Source organism: Convolutriloba macropyga, chromosome 10 (assembly GCF_964194025.1).
Source record: "Convolutriloba macropyga chromosome 10, txConMacr16.3, whole genome shotgun sequence".
Taxonomy (NCBI): Eukaryota; Metazoa; Xenacoelomorpha; order Acoela; family Convolutidae; genus Convolutriloba; species Convolutriloba macropyga.
Window position 1 is genome coordinate 23,083,481 of NC_134477.1, and position 23,711 is coordinate 23,107,191.

Consider the following 23,711-nt stretch of genomic DNA (forward strand, 5'->3'; position numbering starts at 1 on the left):
CACCTTTTCTCACTTTCTTTTCTCACTTTCTTTTCTCACTTTCTTTTCTCACTTTCTTCTCTCACTTTCTTTTTTCACTTTCTTTTCTCACTTTCTTTTCTCACTTTGTCTTCTCACTTTTCCTTCCTTTCTTTTTTCACTTTCTTTTCTGACTTTCTATTCTCACTTTCTTTTCTCACATTCTTTTCTCACTTTCTTTTCTGACTTTCTTTTCTCACTTTGTCTTCTCACTTTCTTTTCTCACTTTCTTTTATCACTTTCTTCTCTCACTTTCTTTTTTCACTTTCTTTTCTCACTTTCTTTTCTCACTTTGTCTTCTCACTTTTCCTTCCTTTCTTTTTTCACTTTCTTTTCTGACTTTCTACTCTCACTTTCTTTTCTCACATTCTTTTCTCACTTTCTTTTCTGACTTTCTTTTCTCACTTTGTCTTCTCACTTTCTTTTCTCACTTTCTTTTCTCACTTTCTTTTCTCACCTTTTCTCACTTTCTTTTCTCACTTTCTTTTCTCACTTTCTTTTCTCACTTTCTTCTCTCACTTTCTTTTTTCACTTTCTTTTCTCACTTTCTTTTCTCACTTTGTCTTCTCACTTTTCCTTCCTTTCTTTTTTCACTTTCTTTTTTGACTTTCTATTCTCACTTTCTTTTCTCACATTCTTTTCTCACTTTCTTTTCTGACTTTCTTTTCTCACTTTGTCTTCTCACTTTCTTTTCTCACTTTCTTTTATCACTTTCTTTTCTCACTTTCTTTTCTCACTTTCTTTTTTCACTTTCTTTTCTGACTTTCTATTCTCACTTTCTTTTCTCACATTCTTTTCTCACTTTCTTTTCTCACATTCTTTTCTCACTTTCTTTTCTGACTTTCTTTTCTCACTTTGTCTTCTCACTTTTCCTTCCCTTCTTTTTTCACTTTCTTTTCTCAATTTGTTTTCCCACTTCCTTTTACTTTCTTTTCTCACTTTCTTTTCTCGCTTTCTTTTCTAACTTTTTTTTCTCGCTTTCTTCTCTCACTTTCTTCTCTCACTTTCTTTTCTCTCGTTCTTTTCTCACTTTCTTTTCTCACTTTCTTTTCTCACTTTCTTTTCTCACCTTCTTTTCTCACTTTCTTTTCTCACTTTCTTTTCTCACTTTCTTTTCTCACTTTCTTTTCTCACTTTCTTCTCTCACTTTCTTTTTTCACTTTCTTTTCTCACTTTCTTTTCTCACTTTCTTTTCTCACTTTGTCTTCTCACTTTTCCTTCCTTTCTTTTTTCATTTTCTTTTCTGACTTTCTATTCTCACTTTCTTTTCTCACATTCTTTTCTCACTTTCTTTTCTGACTTTCTTTTCTCACTTTGTCTTCTCACTTCCTTTTCTCACTTTCTTTTCTCACTTTCTTTTCTCACTTTCTTTTTTCACTTTCTTTTCTCACTTTCTTTTCTCACTTTGTCTTCTCACTTTTCCTTCCTTTCTTTTTTCACTTTCTTTTCTGACTTTCTATTCTCACTTTTTTTTCTCACATTCTTTTCTCACTTTCTTTTCTCACATTCTTTTCTCACTTTCTTTTCTGACTTTCTTTTCTCACTTTGTCTTCTCACTTTTCCTTCCCTTCTTTTTTCACTTTCTTTTCTCAATTTGTTTTCCCACTTCCTTTTACTTTCTTTTCTCACTTTCTTTACTTGCTTTCTTTTCTAACTTTCTTCTCTCACTTTCTTCTCTCACTTTCTTCTCTCACTTTCTTTTCTCTCGTTCTTTTCTCACTTTCTTTTCTCACTTTCTTTTCTCACTTTCTTCTCTCACTTTCTTTTTTCACTTTCTTTTCTCACTTTCTTTTCTCACTTTGTCTTCTCACTTTTCCTTCCTTTCTTTTTTCACTTTCTTTTCTGACTTTCTATTCTCACTTTGTCTTCTCACTTTTACTTCCTTTCTTTTTTCACTTTCTTTTCTGACTTTCTATTCTCACTTTCTATTCTCACCTTCTTTTCTCACATTCTTTTCTCACTTTCTTTTCTCACATCTTTTTCTCACTTTCTTTTCTGACTTTCTTTTCTCACTTTGTCTTCTCACTCTTCCTTCCCTTCTTTTTTCACTTTCTTTTCTCAATTTGTTTTCCCACTTCCTTTTACTTTCTTTTCTCACTTTCTTTTCTCGCTTTCTTTTCTAACTTTCTTTTCTCACTTTCTTCTCTCACTTTCTTCTCTCACTTTCTTCTCTCACTTTCTTTTCTCTCGTTCTTTTCTCACTTTCTTTTCTCACTTTCTTTTCTCACTTTCTTTTCTCACCTTCTTTTCTCACTTTCTTTTCTCACTTTCTTTTCTCACTTTCTTTTCTCACTTTCTTCTCTCACTTTCTTTTTTCACTTTCTTTTCTCACTTTCTTTTCTCACTTTGTCTTCTCACTTTTCCTTCCTTTCTTTTTTCACTTTTTTTTCTGACTTTCTATTCTCACTTTCTTTTCTCACATTCTTTTCTCACTTTCTTTTCTGACTTTCTTTTCTCACTTTGTCTTCTCACTTTCTTTTCTCACTTTCTTTTCTCTCGTTCTTTTCTCACTTTCTTTTCTCACTTTCTTTTCTCACTTTCTTTTCTCACCTTTTCTCACTTTCTTTTCTCACTTTCTTTTCTCACTTTCTTTTCTCACTTTCTTCTCTCACTTTCTTTTTTCACTTTCTTTTCTCACTTTCTTTTCTCACTTTGTCTTCTCACTTTTCCTTCCTTTCTTTTTTCACTTTCTTTTCTGACTTTCTATTCTCACTTTCTTTTCTCACATTCTTTTCTCACTTTCTTTTCTGACTTTCTTTTCTCACTTTGTCTTCTCACTTTCTTTTCTCACTTTCTTTTATCACTTTCTTTTCTCACTTTCTTTTCTCACTTTCTTTTTTCACTTTGTTTTCTGACTTTCTATTCTCACTTTCTTTTCTCACATTCTTTTCTCACTTTGTTTTCTCACATTCTTTTCTCACTTTCTTTTCTGACTTTCTTTTCTCACTTTGTCTTCTCACTTTTCCTTCCCTTCTTTTTTCACTTTCTTTTCTCAATTTGTTTTCCCACTTCCTTTTACTTTCTTTTCTCAGTTTATTTTCTCGCTTTCTTTTCTAACTTTCTTTTCTCACTTTTCTCTCACTTTCTTCTCTCACTTTCTTTTCTCTCGTTCTTTTCTCACTTTCTTTTCTCACTTTCTTTTCTACTTTCTTTTCTCACCTTCTTTTCTCACTTTCTTTTCTCACTTTCTTTTCTCACTTTCTTTTCTCACTTTCTTTTCTCACTTTCTTCTCTCACTTTCTTTTTTCACTTTCTTTTCTCACTTTCTTTTCTCACTTTCTTTTCTCACTTTGTCTTCTCACTTTTCCTTCCTTTCTTTTTTCATTTTCTTTTCTGACTTTCTATTCTCACTTTCTTTTCTCACATTCTTTTCTCACTTTCTTTTCTGACTTTCTTTTCTCACTTTGTCTTCTCACTTCCTTTTCTCACTTTCTTTTCTCACTTTCTTTTCTCACTTTCTTTTTTCACTTTCTTTTCTCACTTTCTTTTCTCACTTTGTCTTCTCACTTTTCCTTCCTTTCTTTTTTCACTTTCTTTTCTGACTTTCTATTCTCACATTTTTTTCTCACATTCTTTTCTCACTTTCTTTTCTCACATTCTTTTCTCACTTTCTTTTCTGACTTTCTTTTCTCACTTTGTCTTCTCACTTTTCCTTCCCTACTTTTTTCACTTTCTTTTCTCAATTTGTTTTCCCGCTTCCTTTTACTTTCTTTTCTCACTTTCGTTACTTGCTTTCTTTTCTAACTTTCTTTTCTCACTTTCTTCTCTCACTTTCTTCTCTCACTTTCTTTTCTCTCGTTCTTTTCTCACTTTCTTTTCTCACTTTCTTTTCTTACTTTCTTTTCTCACCTTCTTTTCTCATTTTCTTTTCTCACTTTCTTTTCTCACTTTCTTTTCTCACTTTTTTTTCTCACCTTCTTTTCTCACCTTCTTTTCTCACTTTCTTTTCTCACTTTCTTTTCTAACTTTCTTTCCTAACTTTGTTTTCTCACTTTCTTTTCTCACTTTCTTCTCTCTTCTCTCACTTTCTTCTCTCACTCTCTTTTCTCTCGTTCTTTTCTCACTTTCTTTTCTCACTTTCTTTTCTCACTTTCTTTTCTCATTTTCTTTTCTCACTTTCTTTTCTTACTTTCTTTTCTCACCTTTTTCTCTCACTTTCTTTTCTCACTTTCTTTTCTCACTTTCTTTTCTCACTTTCTTTTCTCACTTTCTTTTCTCACTTTCTTTTCTCACTTTCTTTTCTCACCTTCTTTTCGCACTTTCTTTTCTCACTTTCTTTTCTCTTTTTCTTACTCACTTTCTTTTCTCACTTTCTTTCCTCTTTTTCTTTTCTTTTTCTTTTCTCACTTTCTTTTCTCCTTTTCTTTTCTCACTTTCTTTTCTTACTTTCTTATCTCACTTTCTTTTCCCACTCTCTTCTCACTTTCTTTTCTCACTTTCTTTTCACTTTCTTTTCTCACTTTCTTTTAACTTTCTTTTCTCACTTTCTTCTTTCACTTTCTTCTAACTTTCTTCTCTGACTTTTTTCTCTCGTGCTTTTCTCACTTTCTGTTTTCACCTTCTTTTCTCACTTTCTTTTCTCACTTTCTTTTCTCACTTTTTTTCTCACTTTCTTCTCTCACTTTTCTCACGTTCTTTTCTCACTTTCCTTTCTTACTTTCTTTTCTCACTTTCTTTTATCATTTTTTTTCTCACTTTCTTTTCTTACTTTCTTATCTCACTTTCTTTTCCCACTTTCTCTTCTCATTTTCTTTTCTCACTTTCTTTTCACTTTCTTTTCTAACTTTCTTTTAACTTTCTTCTCTCACTTTCTTCTTTCACTTTCTTTTTTTCTTTTTCTTCTTCTTTTCTCACTTTCTTTTCTCATTTTCTTTTGTCACTCTCATCTAACTTTCTTCCCTGACTTCCTTTTCTCTCGTGTTTTTCTCACTTTCTTTTCTCACTTTCTTTTCTCACTTTCTGTTTTCACCTTTTCTCACTTTCTTTTCTCACTTTCTTTTCTCACTTTTTCTCCTTTTCTTCTCTCACTTTTCTCACGTTCTTTTCTCACTTTCCTTTCTTACTTTCTTCTCTCACTTTCTTCTCTCACTTTCTTTTCTCTCGTTCTTTTCTGACTTTCTTTTCTCACTTTCTTTTCTCAATTTCTTTTCTCACTTTCTTTTGTCACTTTCTTCTAACTTTCTTCTCTGACTTCCTTTTCTCTCGTGCTTTTCTCACTTTCTTTTCTCACTTTCTTTTCTTCCTTTCTTTTCTCACTTTCTGTTTTCACCTTCTTTTCTCACTTTCTTTTCTCACTTTCTTTTCTCACTTTTTTTCTCACTTTCTTCTCTCACTTTTCTCACGTTCTTTTCTCACTTTCCTTTCTTACTTTCTTTTCTCACTTTCTTTTATCATTTTCTTTTCTCACTTTCTTTTCTCACTTTCTTTTCTCACTTTCTTCTCACTTTCTTCTCTGACTTCCTTTTCTCTCGTTCTTTTCTGATTTTCTTTTCTCACTTTCTTTTCTCAATTTCTTTTCTCACTTTCTTTTGTCACTTTCTTCTAACTTTCTTCTCTGACTTCCTTTTCTCTCGTGCTTTTCTCACTTTCTTTTCTCACTTTCTTTTCTTCCTTTCTTTTCTCACTTTCTGTTTTCACCTTCTTTTCTCACTTTCTTTTCTCACTTTCTTTTCTCACTTTTTTTCTCACTTTCTTCTCTCACTTTTCTCACGTTCTTTTCTCACTTTCCTTTCTTACTTTCTTATCTCACTTTCTTTTCCCACTTTCTCTTCTCACTTTCTTTTCTCACTTTCTTTTCACTTTCTTTTCTAACTTTCTTTTAACTTTCTTCTCTCACTTTCTTCTTTCACTTTTTTCTTTTTCTTATTCTTTTCTCACTTTCTTTTCTCACTTTCTTTTGTCACTCTCTTCTAACTTTCTTCCCTGACTTCCTTTTCTCTCGTGTTTTTCTCACTTTCTTTTCTCACTTTCTTTTCTCACTTTCTGTTTTCACTTTTTCTCACTTTCTTTTCTCACTTTCTTTTCTCACTTTTTCTCCTTTTCTTCTCTCACTTTTCTCACGTTCTTTTCTCACTTTCCTTTCTTACTTTCTTCTCTCACTTTCTTCTCTCACTTTCTTTTCTCTCGTTCTTTTCTGACTTTCTTTTCTCACTTTCTTTTCTCAATTTCTTTTCTCACTTTCTTTTGTCACTTTCTTCTAACTTTCTTCTCTGACTTCCTTTTCTCTCGTGCTTTTCTCACTTTCTTTTCTCACTTTATTTTCTTCCTTTGTTTTCTCACTTTCTGTTTTCACCTTCTTTTCTTACTTTCTTTTCTCACTTTCTTTTATCATTTTCTTTTCTCACTTTCTTTTCTCACTTTCTTTTCTCACTTTCTTCTAACTTTCTTCTCTGACTTCCTTTTCTCTCGTTCTTTTCTGACTTTCTTTTCTCACTTTCTTTTCTCAATTTCTTTTCTCACTTTCTTTTGTCACTTTCTTCTAACTTTCTTCTCTGACTTCCTTTTCTCTCGTGCTTTTCTCACTTTCTTTTCTCACTTTCTTTTCTTCCTTTCTTTTCTCACTTTCTGTTTTCACCTTCTTTTCTCACTTTCTTTTCTCACTTTCTTTTCTCACTTTTTTTCTCACTTTCTTCTCTCACTTTTCTCACGTTCTTTTCTCACTTTCCTTTCTTACTTTCTTATCTCACTTTCTTTTCCCACTTTCTCTTCTCACTTTCTTTTCTCACTTTCTTTTCACTTTCTTTTCTAACTTTCTTTTAACTTTCTTCTCTCACTTTCTTCTTTCACTTTTTTTCTTTTTCTTATTCTTTTCTCACTTTCTTTTCTCACTTTCTGTTTTCAACTTTTCTCACTTTCTTTTCTCACTTTCTTTTCTCACTTTTTCTCCTTTTCTTCTCTCACTTTTCTCACGTTCTTTTCTCACTTTCCTTTCTTACTTTCTTCTCTCACTTTCTTCTCTCACTTTCTTTTCTCTCGTTCTTTTCTGACTTTCTTTTCTCACTTTCTTTTCTCAATTTCTTTTCTCACTTTCTTTTGTCACTTTCTTCTAACTTTCTTCTCTGACTTCCTTTTCTCGCGTGCTTTTCTCACTTTCTTTTCTCACTTTCTTTTCTTCCTTTCTTTTCTCACTTTCTGTTTTCACCTTCTTTTCTCACTTTCTTTTCTCACTTTTTTTTCTCACTTTTTTTCTCACTTTCTTCTCTCACATTTCTCACGTTCTTTTCTCATTTTCCTTTCTTACTTTCTTTTCTCACTTTCTTTTATCATTTTCTTTTCTCACTTTCTTTTCTCACTTTCTTTTCTCACTTTCTTCTAACTTTCTTCTCTGACTTCCTTTTCTCTCGTGCTTTTCTCACTTTCTTTTCTCACTTTCTTTTCTCACTTTCTGTTTTCACCTTCCTTTCTCACTTTCTTTTCTCACTTTCTTCTCTCACTTTTCTCACGTTCTTTTCTCACTTTCCTTTCTTACTTTCTTTTCTCACTTTCTTTTCTCACTTTCTTTTCTCACTTTCTTTTCTCACTTTCGTTTCTCAATTTCTATTCTCACTTTCTTTTCTCACTTTCTTTTATCATTTTCTTTTCTAACTTTCTGTTTTCACCTTCTTTTCTCACTTTCTTTTCTCACTTTCTTTTCTCACTTTCTTTTCTCACCTTCTTTTCTCACTTTCTTTTCTCACTTTCTTTTCTCACTTTCATTTCTCACTTTCTTTTCTAACTTTCTGTTTTCACCTTCTTTTCTCACTTTCTTTTCTCACTTTCTTTTCTCAATTTCTTTTCTCACTTTCTTTGCTCACTTTCTTTTCTAACTTTCTTTTCTAACTTTCTTTTCTCACTTTCTTTTCTCACATTCTTCTCTCACTTTCTTCTCTCACTTTCTTTTCTCTCGTTCTTTTCTCACTTTCTTTTCTCACTTTCTTTTCTCACTTTCTTTTCTCACCTTCTTTTCTCACTTTCTTTTCTCACTTTTTTTCTAACTTTCTTTTCTAACTTTCTTTTCTAACTTTCTTTTCTCACTTTCTTTTCTCACTTTCATCTCTCACTTTCTTCTCTCACTTTCTTTTCTCTCGTTCTTTTCTCACTTTCTTTTCTCACTTTTTTTCTCACTTTCTTTTCTCACTTTCTTTTCTCACTTTCTTTTGTCACTTTCTTCTAACTTTCTTTTCTGACTTCCTTTTCTCTCGTGCTTTTCTCACTTTCTTTTCTCACTTTCTTTTCTCACTTTCTGTTTTCACCTTCTTTTCTCACTTTCTTTTCTCACCTTCTTTTCTCATTTTTTTCTCACTTTCTTCTCTCACTTTTCTCACGTTCTTTTCTCACTTTCCTTTCTTACTTTCTTTTCTCACTTTCTTTTCTCACTTTCTTTTCTCACTTTCGTTTCTCAATTTCTAATCTCACTTTCTTTTCTCACTTTCTTTTATCATTTTCTTTTCTCACTTTTTTTTCTTACTTTCTTTTGTCACTTTCTTCTAACTTTCTTCTCTGACTTCCTTTTCTCTCGTGCTTTTCTCACTTTCTTTTCTCACTTTCTGTTTTCACCTTCTTTTCTCACTTTCTTTTCTCACTTTCTTTTCTCACTTTTTTTCTCACTTTCTTCTCTCACTTTTCTCACGTTCTTTTCTCACTTTCCTTTCTTACTTTCTTTTCTCGCTTTCTTCTCTCACTTTCTTTTCTCTCGTTCTTTTCTGACTTTCTTTTCTCACTTTCTTTTCTCAATTTCTTTTCTCACTTTCTTTTCTCACTTTCTTTTGTCACTTTCTTCTAACTTTCTTTTCTGACTTCCTTTTCTCTCGTGCTTTTCTCACTTTCTTTTCTCACTTTCTTTTCTCACTTTCTGTTTTCACCTTCTTTTCTCACTTTCTTTTCTCACCTTCTTTTCTCATTTTTTTCTCACTTTCTTCTCTCACTTTTCTCACGTTCTTTTCTCACTTTCCTTTCTTACTTTCTTTTCTCACTTTCTTTTCTCACTTTCTTTTCTCACTTTCGTTTCTCAATTTCTAATCTCACTTTCTTTTCTCACTTTCTTTTATCATTTTCTTTTCTCACTTTTTTTTCTTACTTTCTTTTGTCACTTTCTTCTAACTTTCTTCTCTGACTTCCTTTTCTCTCGTGCTTTTCTCACTTTCTTTTCTCACTTTCTGTTTTCACCTTCTTTTCTCACTTTCTTTTCTCACTTTCTTTTCTCACTTTTTTTCTCACTTTCTTCTCTCACTTTTCTCACGTTCTTTTCTCACTTTCCTTTCTTACTTTCTTTTCTCGCTTTCTTTTCTTACTCTTTTTTCTCACTGTAGAAGTTCGTTATCTGTACAAATCTTAGCGGTACTTAAATATGCAAGATAGCAAAGCCAATGAAGTCTTCGATAAAAAAATTGGTGTTACTTGGGGTAATATACTAAACCAAACACATCGACCCTCTGGCTGTTGAAGGAGGGTCATGGCTTACAGCCCGAGCTGGCACGAAAAAAATCTCAATTTTAAACCTATTCTTTTAAATGATTTTCTGGTGATGCTTATGCGGGCCTGCTAGTGCGAAATCAAAAGGAAAAAATTACGTCGTTAAACTACGAGATACGAGAACGGTTGGCATTTTCCGCACTTGCTGCTGGGGGGGGGGGGTGTTGCCTGCCGTGTCAAAATGTTATTTACTTCAATGTACCACTGACTAGCACGGTCCAGAAAAAAATTGTGAGATTATCATCTTTAAGCGCATGTTTTAACATCTTACCATGTTTTAATGGCCCTTAAACATGTTGTTCGGCAAAAGCAACTGATAACAGTCGGATTTGATGATGGGTCTATGGGCGAAGAGACAGAAGCGGAATAAGTTGGACCAAGGTGGCAACGATTCCCGTTTATTGTTCCCCCTGTCCCCCCCCCCCCACTGTTACCCCCACTACTTCCCTCACTGTTCAAAGTTTTGCTTGATCGTTTTAGTGCGTTTATTCTAAAACAATTTTTAACTTCTCAAGTGACTTTCATGTTTCTCTACTTGATTTTTGAGTGATGTCAACTGCTCGCCTTCTGAATTGCAGATATTTGCTAAAATGAAAGCAATTGTAAGATTGTAAATCACATAGCCGGAAGTTGAATTTTTGAGAACTCGGGAGGTTTGAGGTTCAAATCCCTCACTGGTCGAATAGTTTTGCACGCAAAAAATGTATCTAGACTACAGCCTTTGAATTAAATTGCCTCCACCTGTTTTTCGAGAAAAATTTGTTCTACGTTACTCGGTTTTTGTTTAACTGGAAACATAAAATATTTTTTCGGCTGCTCTCAATGTATAAGCGGATTTAACTTTTTATTAACACTTTAAACGCACCATAGTCGTTAACATTTTTTGGCTTAACTTCATTGATTCTCTATAACAAGATCAATATAGTAAAAACTGTTCCGAACGATCTGTGGCCTCATATTTTTATATAAATTGTAGACAAGTTAAAAAATTAGTTACATTTCTCATTAAAAAAGGAGATTTTTGAAAAAAAATAGTTGAATAGTTGGTTAATCGAAAATTGCTTTCACTGGCTAATTTGCTTTCAACTGTGCAATAATGATAACGAGATAGCATCAGCAGAAAATAGTTACTGAAAGTTTCATTTTTTCCTCTTATCTATTAGGATGAGAACACTTGAGTTTGAAAACTCACTAAATCGGTCTGATCTGTTTTTACTAGATCTAAAGATATACAAATTTATAACAAATATTTACTGAAATGTGGTTATATGATTTCCATATACGTACAATTGAATTATATAAAACAGTACTGCTGTAAATGCTAATCCATTGGGCTCAAATAAATATTTTACTGCATGACAATTTACATGTCAACTCCAATGAAGGTTCTGAGAAGATTGCAAAGCCTTCTTAGTTTTCGGTTATTTTGTTAGAAACTGGAAACATGACAAATTATAATAGCTCTCAAACGAGTCTCTGTTATGCACATTTTTTGCTTGACCGTTTTGTTCTAGCCCCGACCAAAACCTTTTTTTCAATTCTCAAGTTGCTTCTCCATGCTTGACTTCTTGATTTTGGGAGATGTAATTTCCTCTCATTTAGAAATCAAATCTGTTGCGCAAGCAAAAGTGGTTGTAAGCGAGGAGGTTGCAAGGCTTTTTCTTTGTTGTTAATATGCATCATTGCCATCCGGGAAGTTGTTCATTCAAACCCCCGGGGCATTTTTGCACCCATATAAACTTAACTTGTCTTTACTCACTCTGAATTGACTACTTGTTAGCCGAAAAAAACAAGCGTTGGCAATAATTGACCTTTTGAAGTATACGGTAAGCTTACTGTGACCTCAAACTTGAGGTTTCATTTGGTGACTTTCATCAGAAGGAGGCAACGTCAGTGACATGACAACTTATAGCGTGTGAATCCCAGCAACAAACCTCAATAAAAAATTATCTGTTATAATGCGAAATCAAAAGGAAAAAAAATTACGCCGTTAATCTACGAGATACGAGAACGGTTGGCATTTTCCGCACTTGCTGCTGGGGGGGGGGGGGGTGTTGCCTGCCGTGTCAAAATGTTATTTACTTCAATGTGCCACTGACTAGCACGGTCCAGAAAAAAATTTTGAGATTATCATCTTTAAGCGCATGTTTTAACATCTTAGCATGTTTTAATGGCCCTTAAACATGTTGTTTGGCAGAAGCGACTGATAACAGTCGGATTTGATGCCGTGTCTATTGGCGAAGAGACAGAAGCGGAATAAGTTGGACTAAGGTGGCAGCGATTACCGTTTATTGTTCCCCGGTCCCCCCCACTGTTACCCCCACTACTTCCCTCACTGTTCAAAGAGCTCAACCAATGGAGCTATATGATATCAATCCCAATTTTTTAATACTCAATTTATGGTATCTTCTTTACCGTTTCTAATTGCTCTCGAACAAAGTTTGAACCAATTATTGTAAACGTGTGCTTTTTTTAAGCGAAAATTTTGCTTGATCGTTTTAGTGCGTTTACTCTGAAACAATTTTTAACTTCTCAAGTGACTTTCATGTTTCTCTACTTGATTTTTGAGTGATGTCAACTGCTCGCATTCTGAATTGCAGATATTTGCTAAAATGAAAGCAATTGTAAGATTGTCAATCACATAGCCGGAAGTTGAATTTTTGAGAACTCGGGAGGTTTGAGGTTCACATCCCTCACTGGTCGAATAGTTTTGCACGCAAAAAAATGTATCTAGACTACAGCCTTTGAATTAAAATGCCTCCACCTGTTTTTCGAGAAAAATTTGTTCTACGTTACTCGGTTTTTGTTTAACTGGAAACATAAAATATTTTTTTCGGCTGCTCTCGATGTAAAAGCGGATTTAACTTTTTATTAACACTTTAAACGGACCATAGTCGTTAACAATTTTCGGCTTAATTTAATTGATTCTCTATGACAAGATCAATATAGTAAAAACTGTTCCAAACGATCTGTGGCCTCATATTTTTATATAAATTGTAGACAAGTTAAAAAAATAGTAGCTTTTCTCATTAAAAATGAATTTTTTGAATAAAAATAGTTGAACAGTTGGTTAATCGAAATTTGAATGTTTGCTGGCTTGCGTTGAGTTATAGTTCTCCAATGGCTAATTCACTTTCAACAGTGCAATAACGATAACGAGATAGCAATCAGAAGAAAATAGTTACTGAAAGTTTCATTTTCTTCTCTGATCTATTAGGATGAGAACACTCGAGTTTGAAAACTCACTAAATCGGTCTGATCTGTTTTTACTAGATCTAAAGATATACAAATTTATAACAAATACTTACTGAAATGTGGTTATATGATTTCCATATACGTACAATTGAAATATATAAAACAATACTGCTGTAAATGCGCATCCATTGGGCTCAAATAAATATTTTACTGCATGACAATTTACATGTCAACTCCAATGAAGGTTCTGAGAAGATTGCAAAGCCTTCTTAGTTTTCGGTTATTTTGTTAGAAACTGGAAACATGACAAATTATAGTAGCTCTCAAACGAGTCTTTGTTATGCACATTTTTTGCTTGACCGTTTTGTTCTAGCCCCGACCGAAACATTTTTTTTTCAATTTTCAAGTTGCTTCTTCATGCTTGACTTCTTGGTGGTTTTGGGAGATCTAAATTCCTCTCATTCAGAAATCAAATTTGTTGCGCGAACAAAAGTGGTTGTAAGCGAGGAGGTTGCAAGGCCTTTTCTTTGTTGTTAATGTGCATCATTGCCATCCAGGAAGTCGACGGTTCAAACCCTCGGGGCATTTTTTGCACCCATAAGAAGTTATCTCGACTATACTCACTCTAAATTGATATACCCAGCCTGCCGTTCAAGAGCATTTCATCCGAAGTTAGTCAGATTATTTTTAAAAGTTGGATTTCCTGCACTTAATAATATGCAATGCAGGAAAACCGAATTTTTTTCTCTTTCCCGTCTTCTCTATTTGTCTCTATCTCTGTTTGGTTCTCTCGCTTTCTGTTTTTGCAATTGCTCTCAATTGAAGTTTTTAGCACTTATTAATTACTTCCCACCTCGCCGCGCTCACCCCACGCTCCTTCAATTAATCTAAGACCAAACCGCAGATTTCGTATTCACATCGGTTCTATTTCAGCTCAACTTCTTTTTTGTTTGCGCACTTTTCCATTCATCCATTTGCACACACGTTCTTCCATCTTGTGTGCTCTACTCTGATTTCAATCTAGATATTAAAACACTTCCAAGAGCAGTATGCAATTTTCTGTGGATGAATTGTATTCGTGGAATGATTACTTGTGTTTTCATGATGGCTTGCGGGCCTGTTATTTGATGATAAAAAAGATGAAAAAGTTTGCGCATTATGTTGTTGTGCGATAGAGATGTGAGAGGGACGAGCCTGAATGGGATGAGAAATGGCAACCGAGCCAGCCAATCTGTGTCAGTCTCATCCGAAATGCAATCCAACAACACTCATGCACACAAAAAAACAAACAACAACAACCACAACACAAAAGACGCCTACACACAATCAGTAGGCTGTTCAACTTCTACGAAAACACGCTGGACGAGGACAAGGAAGATGCACTTGAAATGGAGAAACTGATCGAAGTAGATGGAATTAATGGGTTGAAAGTGAAGAAAGGATCGGATGATAAGTCACACCATACAATGGCACGCATTGAGGGGTTACCATGGAAACAGAACGTAATGGATGGGGCCTTGAATCAGAGGAGGAATATCTGCATGTTTCAAGTTAGACTCTTTCATCTATCATATTAGGAGATGCAAGGAGGCACCGTAATGTGCGTTCACACACCCAGGTCGAGGTTTGGTCAAAAAATAATGTAAGATTAGAGATGAATAGCGGTGAAAAAAAACTTTTTTCACCGCAAAGCGTTAGCATCTTTAGCGATTAATGCAGTGAAAGCGGTGAATTTTTATAATATTTGCGGCTTTGAGCTGCAAATTTTTGTAAGATTTGGGATTTTTAGCGGTGACACCTCGACCCGGGCAATGTTGGATAGAAAAAATCAGAATAATAAAAGGCAGATCATGACTAAATGGAACAAGTAATTTAAAAATTGCTGAATTCTCAACATAGGACAGACAAATATGTCGATGAGGTTAGTACCGGTCTGTTCATTATTTCTTGGACTGAGTGAAAAAAATGAATTAAGTAACCCAAACCACATTTGGTTGAAAAAGAAATGAACATCAAAAAAATTTCTCGAGCGGATAAGCAACCGAATGAAAATTTCCATGAAATTGAATTTTGCCCCATAAGAAAACCCAATGGTACCAATCACTAATGAAGAGATTTTTTTGGTGAAAGAAAAGAAAACAAAAAAGAACAACAAATAAAACCAAAAACCAAATCACGAACAGATGAAAAAAAAGCTGTAGAAATCATCAACTATTGACTAAAAACACTATATGACTTTACATAATTGTCATATATGACTTTACAGAGCATAATTGTCCTTCCAAAAAAATATTAGCGATCAGCCACAAAAATGGAAAAAGATATACGGGCAGAACTCAAAAAGTCACCAAAACTTTACGAGACATTGTCCAATTCCAAGAAAACATTATTTAGATTTGTCTCCAAGAAATCGTCATATATGTTTTTAATTGCTCTCAAACGAAGTTTGTAGCAATTATATTAGTCCTGTCGGTCTTTTTTTTTATGCGATTTTTCGCTTGACCAATTTTTCGTCTGACGCTTTTGACTTTTCGTCCTCAAAAACGGGATAAACAGGTAGCGCCCAGCGGGCATTATGTGCTCTTAGAGCCTTTCAGGTCTGTTTCAGCTCAAACTGTCTTGGAGACTTATACTTATACTTATACTTATGGTGTGAGGGGCGGTTCTTAGAGGTTGACACCCCCCCCCTTTGTTGACCCCCCACCTCCACTATTGGCTCCACACCCCCCCCCCACCGCGCTTTTGCCCCCCCCCCCCACCCAGTGCTGCCCCCATCAGCCCCCGGTGCACCCCCCCCCCCCGTGGCTAGCTACTGACCAAGCCAACCGCTCGCCTGTCGTTTGAGAGCAATTCGCCCGACGTTAGTCGGTTATGTTTTTAATTGCTCCTGAACGCAGTTCATAGCAATAATTGTAAACGTGTGTGTGTCTTTTTTATGCAAATTTTTCGCTTGACAATTTTGCGCTTTTCTTCTAGAACATTCTTTGACTTCTCAAGTGACTTTTTCACGCTTTCGTTTGTCATTTTTGAGTGATCTCTAGTGCTCCGAAGTTCCTGCTCATACTGCAGCATAACCAAATTAAGTGACTTGTAGTGCATTGGTTAGTGCGGGTGCCCATGGATTGGGAGGTCAGTGGTGCGAATCCCGGTGGCGTCAAAGTTTTTTGCACCCATAAAGAAAAATTGGTCAAGGCTACAGCCCCTGTATTAAATTGCCTCGCCTGTCGTTCAAGAGCAATTCTTCCGACATTTGTCGTTTTATGTTTTCTTTTTCTGTTAATGGGACCTTTTGCGCATATAGTTTAATGTATAGGTCGCTTTTGACTGTTAAAGTTCGGTGTTGCGGGAAAAATTTTGCAACTTACTCCACGGCTCCGGTCAATTCTTTCGTCTGTAACTCAGGACATGGCCGGCTGTTTTTTTGTCAACAAATCTGTGGTTCACATTCCAATAGTTTACAGCTTGTTCAGGATTTTGCGTGAAATGCTTTTGACCTCTCTATGCTAGTTTTTGACTTGTTTGATTCTGCTCACAGTGTTTTTAATCTGCAGTTGCGCGGCAAAACAATCCAGAATCAATAGAGTCAATATCGGAATACAGAATCATAAGTAGAAAGGGGAATCTTATGGAGGTAAACTTTAGATGCCGGCTACTTGAATAATGATCCAATAGGTTTTAGTTATCTCTAATGCTTATTGGTATTGATACTAGCCCTTGCATCCGCTCATTAAGAAATAAGGTTATGTCGACCTCACAAATGACATCAAAGTAGTTAGTACTTAAAAACGTCTTTGTGCAAACGTTTTTTCCGTTCCTTTAATCCCATTCGAGGCTATGAGACGCGATGGCGGCTGTTTTCCGTTAATCTGTGGGTATTTTTTAACTTTTACGCTCAATGGTGTTGCCAATGATTTCACTCATTTCTTTCAACGTCACACATTGATCGGCCACAATTGACTGAACACAAAAACCTCGTTGACCATATAATCCCCCCCCCCGTCAAAACAACCATTGCATGCGAAATTTGTCCCCTTTGAAAATTTAAAAACAAAATTTCCGGGCATCCTGTTTCCCTATATCCAAGTGTTTGTTATTTGATCACGTCTTTGGTTCAGTTTACCGACAAAAATGACCTGTATCTGTGAACGCATGAGTCACTTTATTTCGGCATTTAACATGTTTGCAAGCTAGCAAAGATTTTTTAAAAATATTTTGAGCCATGGACAACTTCCGTCGTTTGTTTTCGTTTTTGATGGTCTGCTCTTTTTCATTCTGATAGTCTCCATGGTCGAGGTGCCCAGACCGAATTTAGCTCTGGTCAGACAAGTGTTTGATTTAGTTCAAAAAATAACAATATTTTTAGTGATATTTTTTATGCCCGAATCTTCAACTAATAATGTCAGGTGATTTGCGTTGTTGATAAAAATCACTTAAATAATGTGATTTAATGTGATTGACATTTTGTTTTCACAGCAATTTAAATACGGTTTTTATAATTGCTGAGTTGCTAAAAAACGTGTTTTTACTTTTTTTTTTAATGATATGTCCTCTATAAAGCTGCGCATATAGAGGACATGCGGTAATTATAGCTGCTCAGATTGAAAGCATGCGGTAATTTGCTATGCTCAGATGAAAGGCAGAAAATAAATGCGGACTGCCCAGACGGATTAGTCATTTTGAGTTTTACAGCCAGACTGTAAATAGAAAAATGTGACATGAACAGATTCATGCTCAGCGCAAAAATCCAGCATGTTTTTTTCATGGTTCAGCTCTGAAATGCTATGACAGATAGGTCCGGGTAGTTACAGTGTATAATATGTGCTATGCAATCATCTTTCGTTTAAATCTGTCAAAAGACCCTAATGTACAAGCAAAATTGGACACTAAAAAACAGATTCCTAAAGTTTTGATACTCTCTGAAGCTAATTAATACCTATAATTGCTCATTTATAAGAAACATAGAAACATATTCTTTGCATATAACCCCAAATTCGTTTTGTGAATATCTTCAACAAATTGCGAAGTTATTCTTTTAGCGAACACAAAGATGCAAATGCAATGTGCAAATGCGATACAATAATTTAATAAGTCATCCGACTACATTATACTATAACTTGTGGCACCAGTCAATGTTTTATGTGTCATATATGACCTTGTATGATTTGCAAGAATTTTTTCAACTTCGATAGAAAATGAAAGTTAAAACAGTTTTTAGGCTGTGAATTTTTTTGTATGCTCCTTGTATGATTTCTAGGAAATGATCCTTGTATGACTACCATGAGTTCATACAAATCATATATGACTTAGTATGATTACTAAGAATCATATATGACCTAGTATGACTACTAAGAATTTTGTATGATGAGCAGCCCCGTTTGAAGAATTCTGATTCTAGACTTCTCAGCTGCTTTGAAACAGACAGAACGCGCTTTCTTGCATATTTTCACTACGACGCTATTCCGGGCATTCAAACACGTGATCACTCGTGTACCAAGTTGTTATTAAAAAGTAATCAAGGGATTTAACAGCAATAGAGTTAAATATAAGTTCTGCTGGAAATAATACAGAAAAAACTTGATTTTTTATCATTTATTAATTAATGAAAATATCTGCTGATAGAAGTGTGATTTGATATGATATGTTTTGAGGTGGAGTTGTTGGTGACAAACAGTGATACTTTACCCTCTAGTGATGAAGACATGATGAGAAAAAGGGAAGAGAAGATGCGTCTCTCTCGGAGATCAAGGAGACGATCCAGTTTCATCACCAGTGCATCCTGCGAAGCACAACAGGTACTACACACTAAAAAAAATTTAGGCAAATTTACCTGAACCCGACCGGGTTCAGGTCATCGGAATTTCAGGTGAATTTCAGGTGTAAAAGGCACCTGAAACGCACCTGCACTGTTGTTCAGGTATGGTTCAGGTGAGACAAATCTACCTGAACTATTCAGGTAAGTTCAGGTGCTTTTCATATGGAGTGTGACAGTTAATCATGCCTCTGCATTTGCTGTTCAGTAACCTTAATTTGAACAGATTGCAAAAAATTGTTCTTACCGATCAGGCAACAACTAACAAGTGCGTATTAGACTACTACTTTCTGACTCATCTGGTTAATGGACTGAAACGGGTCCGCAGGACTGAAACGAGTAAAGTCATTGATATCAAGTATTGAAAACAGCCTAATGTTCTTTATTTATCACCGTACCTGATTTCAGTATCTGATTACGCGGAATGACTACCATAAAGAAACTTACCAATCATAAAACGCCATATATAGATCATATGGAAACTTAAAAACCCACAACGATCATAAAACTGTTTGTTTTGCTGACAAACAGTCCAAACGGCAGTAAAAAAACAACGTTTCATAAACAAAGTTGTGCTTAAAATTTTAAAATTCTGTACTCTTATGGTGCCGTACTTACCATAAAACGCCATAAAGAAATATTTATGGACCATTTTCTGGTTAAAAGTTTTCCATAAAAAAGCCGTAACACAATGCCAGATTTTTTGTACCACTGTCGGTCACAAGCTCTGAATGAAGAAGGAGGAGGAAAACAAAAGTAGAACATATTGGAAAAGTCTCGATAGGTTGATTTTCAATTTGACTTTGAGACTTTTCCGACAGAAGTTAGCTATATTTTATTTTTAATAGCCGCGAAGCGATAGCGGCTATTATTGGGGACATCGTGGTTTTTTACAATTCAAAGAATTTTTATAATTCAAAGAATTTGAATTGTATTGGTGCGCTGTGTTTTTTTTTTTTTTAAGATGCGTTCACACGTTTTTCAATGACTTTGATCTTTCGAAACGGGATAAACAGGTAAAGCCCAGCGGGCATTAAGTTTCATTAGAGGCCCAAAGTGGGCTTTAGTAGTCCTTCAAGTGCGTATAGTGGTGCAGCTGCTGGGATGGCCTTAATTAAAGGCTAAAAGGTCATTTTTAGGAGTTTTTCGGCTCAAAATGGTGCAATTTTTCGTGTTTTTTGTGATTTTTTTGAGATTTTTGTTTGATTAGTCTAAGGTTGAAGTTTTTAAAAGCTGATGAAGGCCTTTTGCGAGACAAAATTGCTTGTTATGACCATTTTATGAGCTATATGTCGTGGTACTACAAACACAAACACACAAAATGATACTAATTTTTGCAATTTTTTTCAGGTTTTTTGAAAATATTTGTCATTTTTCGAGTTTTTTAGCCCTAGGTGTCACGAAACCTCCTCTAGTGTTTGATAAAGGGTTGGATGATAGGTTACTGCACAGTTTCTAGTGGTAATGGAACGGTTTTCAACTTTTTGACATCATGAATTTTAGCATTTTTTGACAAAAGTTGCAAATTTTTCATGTTTTTTGACATATTTATTGTCATCCTTCAAGTTGTTTGAGTCCCAGGCAAGAAACCTATATTAGGGGTTGGATAATAAGTTACTGAAAAATTTTTAGTTGCCATGGAATAGGTTTCACCTTTTGAATTTCACAAATTTTGGCAATTTTTTTGAACAAATTTGCATTTTTTCAGGTTTTTGAAAATTTTCATCATTTTGTCAGTTTTTCCAGTTTCAGGAGTAGGCAATCTCCGTTGAGGTTTGTTAATAGGGAACTGCATAGTTTCTAGTAACAATGGAACGCTTTTTAACTTTTTAATGTCTCGAATTTTAGCATTTTTTTGATAAGATCTGCAATTTTTTTAATGTTTCCTAAAGTTTTTGTCAGTTTTTGACATTCGTCCATTCTCAAGTGCAAGAAAACCTATTCTACGTTTTGATGAAAAGTTAGTGCACGGGATTTAGTTTCAATGGATTTGTTTTCAACAATTTAACCTTTCGACTTTTAGAAATTGTTTGATAGAATTCGCAATTTTTTTCAAGTTTTTTTAAAATATTTGTATTTTATTTATTTTTTCTTGCCTCAGTTGCCAGGTAAACGCATGCAGGGTTCGACAATATTTTATTAAATAGTTGCTAGGGGGGCAATTTAATGGCTTTCAACATTTTAATAGAATGAATTTCTATTTTGAAATTTGAAATTTTTTCTGAAATTTATTGCCTATCGATCCATGAGCCAATGATTTTTTAATGCTTCGAATTGGGTTACTGGATAGCCTCTAGAGACACAGAAATGATTCTGAAGATATTTATATCACAATTTCAGCAACATTTTCTTATAACTTGCAATTGATTTCTTTTTTTTCTTAAATTTTTTGGTCATTTTCAAGTTAATCGATCTTCAAGGGCCAATGAATATTTTTCAGGTATTGCAGATATAATACTGGACCGATTTCAGCAACAAAAATTGGTTTTGAATATATTTTAGTAATAGGTGTTTTTAAAGGGAAAAAGTTTTGCCTTAGGTTTAAAAGCTTCAAGAGTTTTAGCAATGAGTTTGTTTTTGTTTAGTTTTGACTCTTTTAGTTTCTCAATTCTTTGGTGATTTTTTTGTTCTGGCTGGCATTGTTCAAGTGATCTGCTGATCAGGTAGAGTGCGTCTGAGTTTTTCATTCAATTGTTTGAATTTTTTTTCAGGACTTGTCCTGCTATGTTTTTTTATTCGTCGTCTCCACCGATGATTCTTTGACCTGACTTCTTGGAATCGACTTCTTGGAATTGACTTCAGTGACTTCTATTGCTTTGCAGTTAAAATTTGTGTACGTGACGTCGTTTCTGCTTTTAGGTCAATTGCGTGACTTACCTCACTCAAAAAATGACTTCTGAACTCACTTATGGAACTTTAATTTTTTATGAAGATTTACTAGTTAATAGTGTGCATCTAAGTAGTGCCAATATTATATGCCCTAATTTTTTATTATTAGTCTTGAGTTTTTGATTTCGAATATCAATTTTGAAATAGCTCTTTAAGGGCGTTTTCCTTATAGAACGTATGTGTCAAAAATTGACAGTCCGAAGCTAACCCGAAAAGTCTAGTGGTCTATTGAAGGACAGGTGGTCGATCTGTCTATCTTATTTCTTTAGGTGTTTCAATTCATGGAGGGCCACGAGCGTCTGTCGCGGCTATTTTCCGGCAATCTGCCGGCTATGTTTAGGTCTTTTCAACAACCTTACCATATGGAATACAAATCATAACGTTCCAACCATATGGAAGTTTTGTTACCATAGCAAGATCATAAAACGGAAATTGTTATGGACTTTTTATGGTCCGTTTTATGGTAAGTAATTTTGGTCAACCCAGTTAATAGACGCCCTCATTTTACCGCTGCCCTAATTTTACCGCTATTACCCAGTTAATAGACGCCCTCATTTTACCGCTGCCCTCATTTTACCGCTGCCCGACTTATACCGCTGCCCTAAGAAACTGAGTTGCATTGGCGCGTTGTCTTTTTACTACAACTCGAAGAGGAGTATTGGAAAATTGTTTTAAAATCAGTTCTATTGGAGTGAATTTTATGCAGCAAATGAGACACATAAAAAAATTGGAGTGGTTGGGGTGCTCAGCAAAGTTGAAGAGTGGAGCGAAAAAAGGTTTTGGTTTTTATTTTTTTGGTTCAGAGGTTTTATTACGACGGCCGAAATATTTTGATCAACACTGCACCGGGGGAGCCCATGTATTGGGATAGGGTATAGCAGCCTCCACAACAGTAGGTCTCCCCTATGTATTAAGCTAGAATATAGATGGCCCGTGTATTATGATGGGATTAGACTACATGTTTTAGGAAAGATATGGAATAACCGACCACATATAATAAAATGGGGGTATAGCCGACTACATGTATTAGGATTAGCTATAACCGACTACATGAACTAAGGTGATGTATAGCAGAGTACAAGTATTAAGATTGTTTGAATTCCCATTTATTATTGAGAGGTATTGCCGGCTCCATGTACTGCAAGTGTTGACGTACATTTGCAGTTCTAAACAGCAAGATGTGTCAGTGGTAGTGCGCTGGCCCAAAACTTACGGTTACGAGAGGTGTTGGTGATAGCAAGGCTGGAACTAGGTTGACTTCATTCGTTCATTTCCTCTCCGATTTGTTCACTTCCTCTGTCTAGAGGAAGCGTTGTCCATGACAAACAACTTTTATGTGCTTTAATTGGCAAGTACCGTTAATGAATGGACTTCTAATTAGTTAAACCGGTTATGTCCTGAAGGAACGATGGAAGTTTGTGCATTTGTTTTGCATGAAATTATAACAGCGAGTTGATGAGTTAATTGGTATCTGATGGCGTGATGATACAATTTGTTAACAACAAAAACCTTTTGTATTTAAAGAACATTCAAGAACTTGAAAGAAACATGAAAATTTTAGGTGATCACGTAAAAATTGAGTGCGCACGAAAAAATGTTAGTCTATTCTTGAGTTTGGAGGCAGTGACATTTGGCGAAATAAATCAATGGCTGTTTCCCTTCAAAAGACAGTTACAATTCTCAACACTTCCTTTTGGAACGTCAATTGTTTCGCTTCTCAAGGTATGAAAGCACCATCTTCATGATGAAACGATCTCCATTTAGATCTAATTCTTTTTATGCAGATTTGAGACCCTTAAGATTGGAAAATTCAAACTCAGTTTGAGCCAGTTCATGATACTGATATATCGTTTGTCCCATTTAGAAGCGAGTCTGTCACCCGGTCTGCTGCTAAACCGCTTGTTTTTTCTGTCCATCATACTGTCACACTGTTTTTCGGGCGACACTCTGAATTTTCTCTTTTTGTCAGCGAAGCTTTGCAGCAGATCTTCTGGTTTTGTTTCTTTAGGATTTTGCCTCAGTGTCTGTGACAGAAATATCAAACGAGGCACTTTCTTGCGGGCTCTAGACACCCCTTATGAGAAGATTGGCTCTTAAAACTTGCTGATTCTCTAAAGGTTCACGAAATACTGGCCCTTTTGAGTGTAATTCCATAAAAGACACGATAAGTCTCCAAGCAAATCTCCAATTTTATTAAGCCTTTGTGTAATCAGGTAGATCAGGGCATGCTGAACATGGAAATCTTCACAACAACCGTCACATTTTACAGCGAGGTTAAACCGTAAACCGTTGAAATTTTATAATTTGATATTAGCATCCCAGAAGGACTGCTTATAGATAACATAAATTG

General features: G+C 34.9%; 1 protein-coding gene across 1 annotated transcript in view; it reads left to right on the forward strand.

The window, feature by feature from the left end:
- LOC142347968 (uncharacterized) overlaps positions 1-23,711 on the forward strand; it is a 54,475-nt gene that overhangs the window by 13,261 nt on the left and 17,503 nt on the right. The window contains exons 4-5 of the mRNA XM_075399134.1: positions 13,839-14,213; positions 18,312-18,455. Of these exons, the coding sequence (XP_075255249.1) occupies positions 13,839-14,213; positions 18,312-18,455 (519 nt within the window). The remainder of the gene's footprint in view (positions 1-13,838; positions 14,214-18,311; positions 18,456-23,711) is intronic.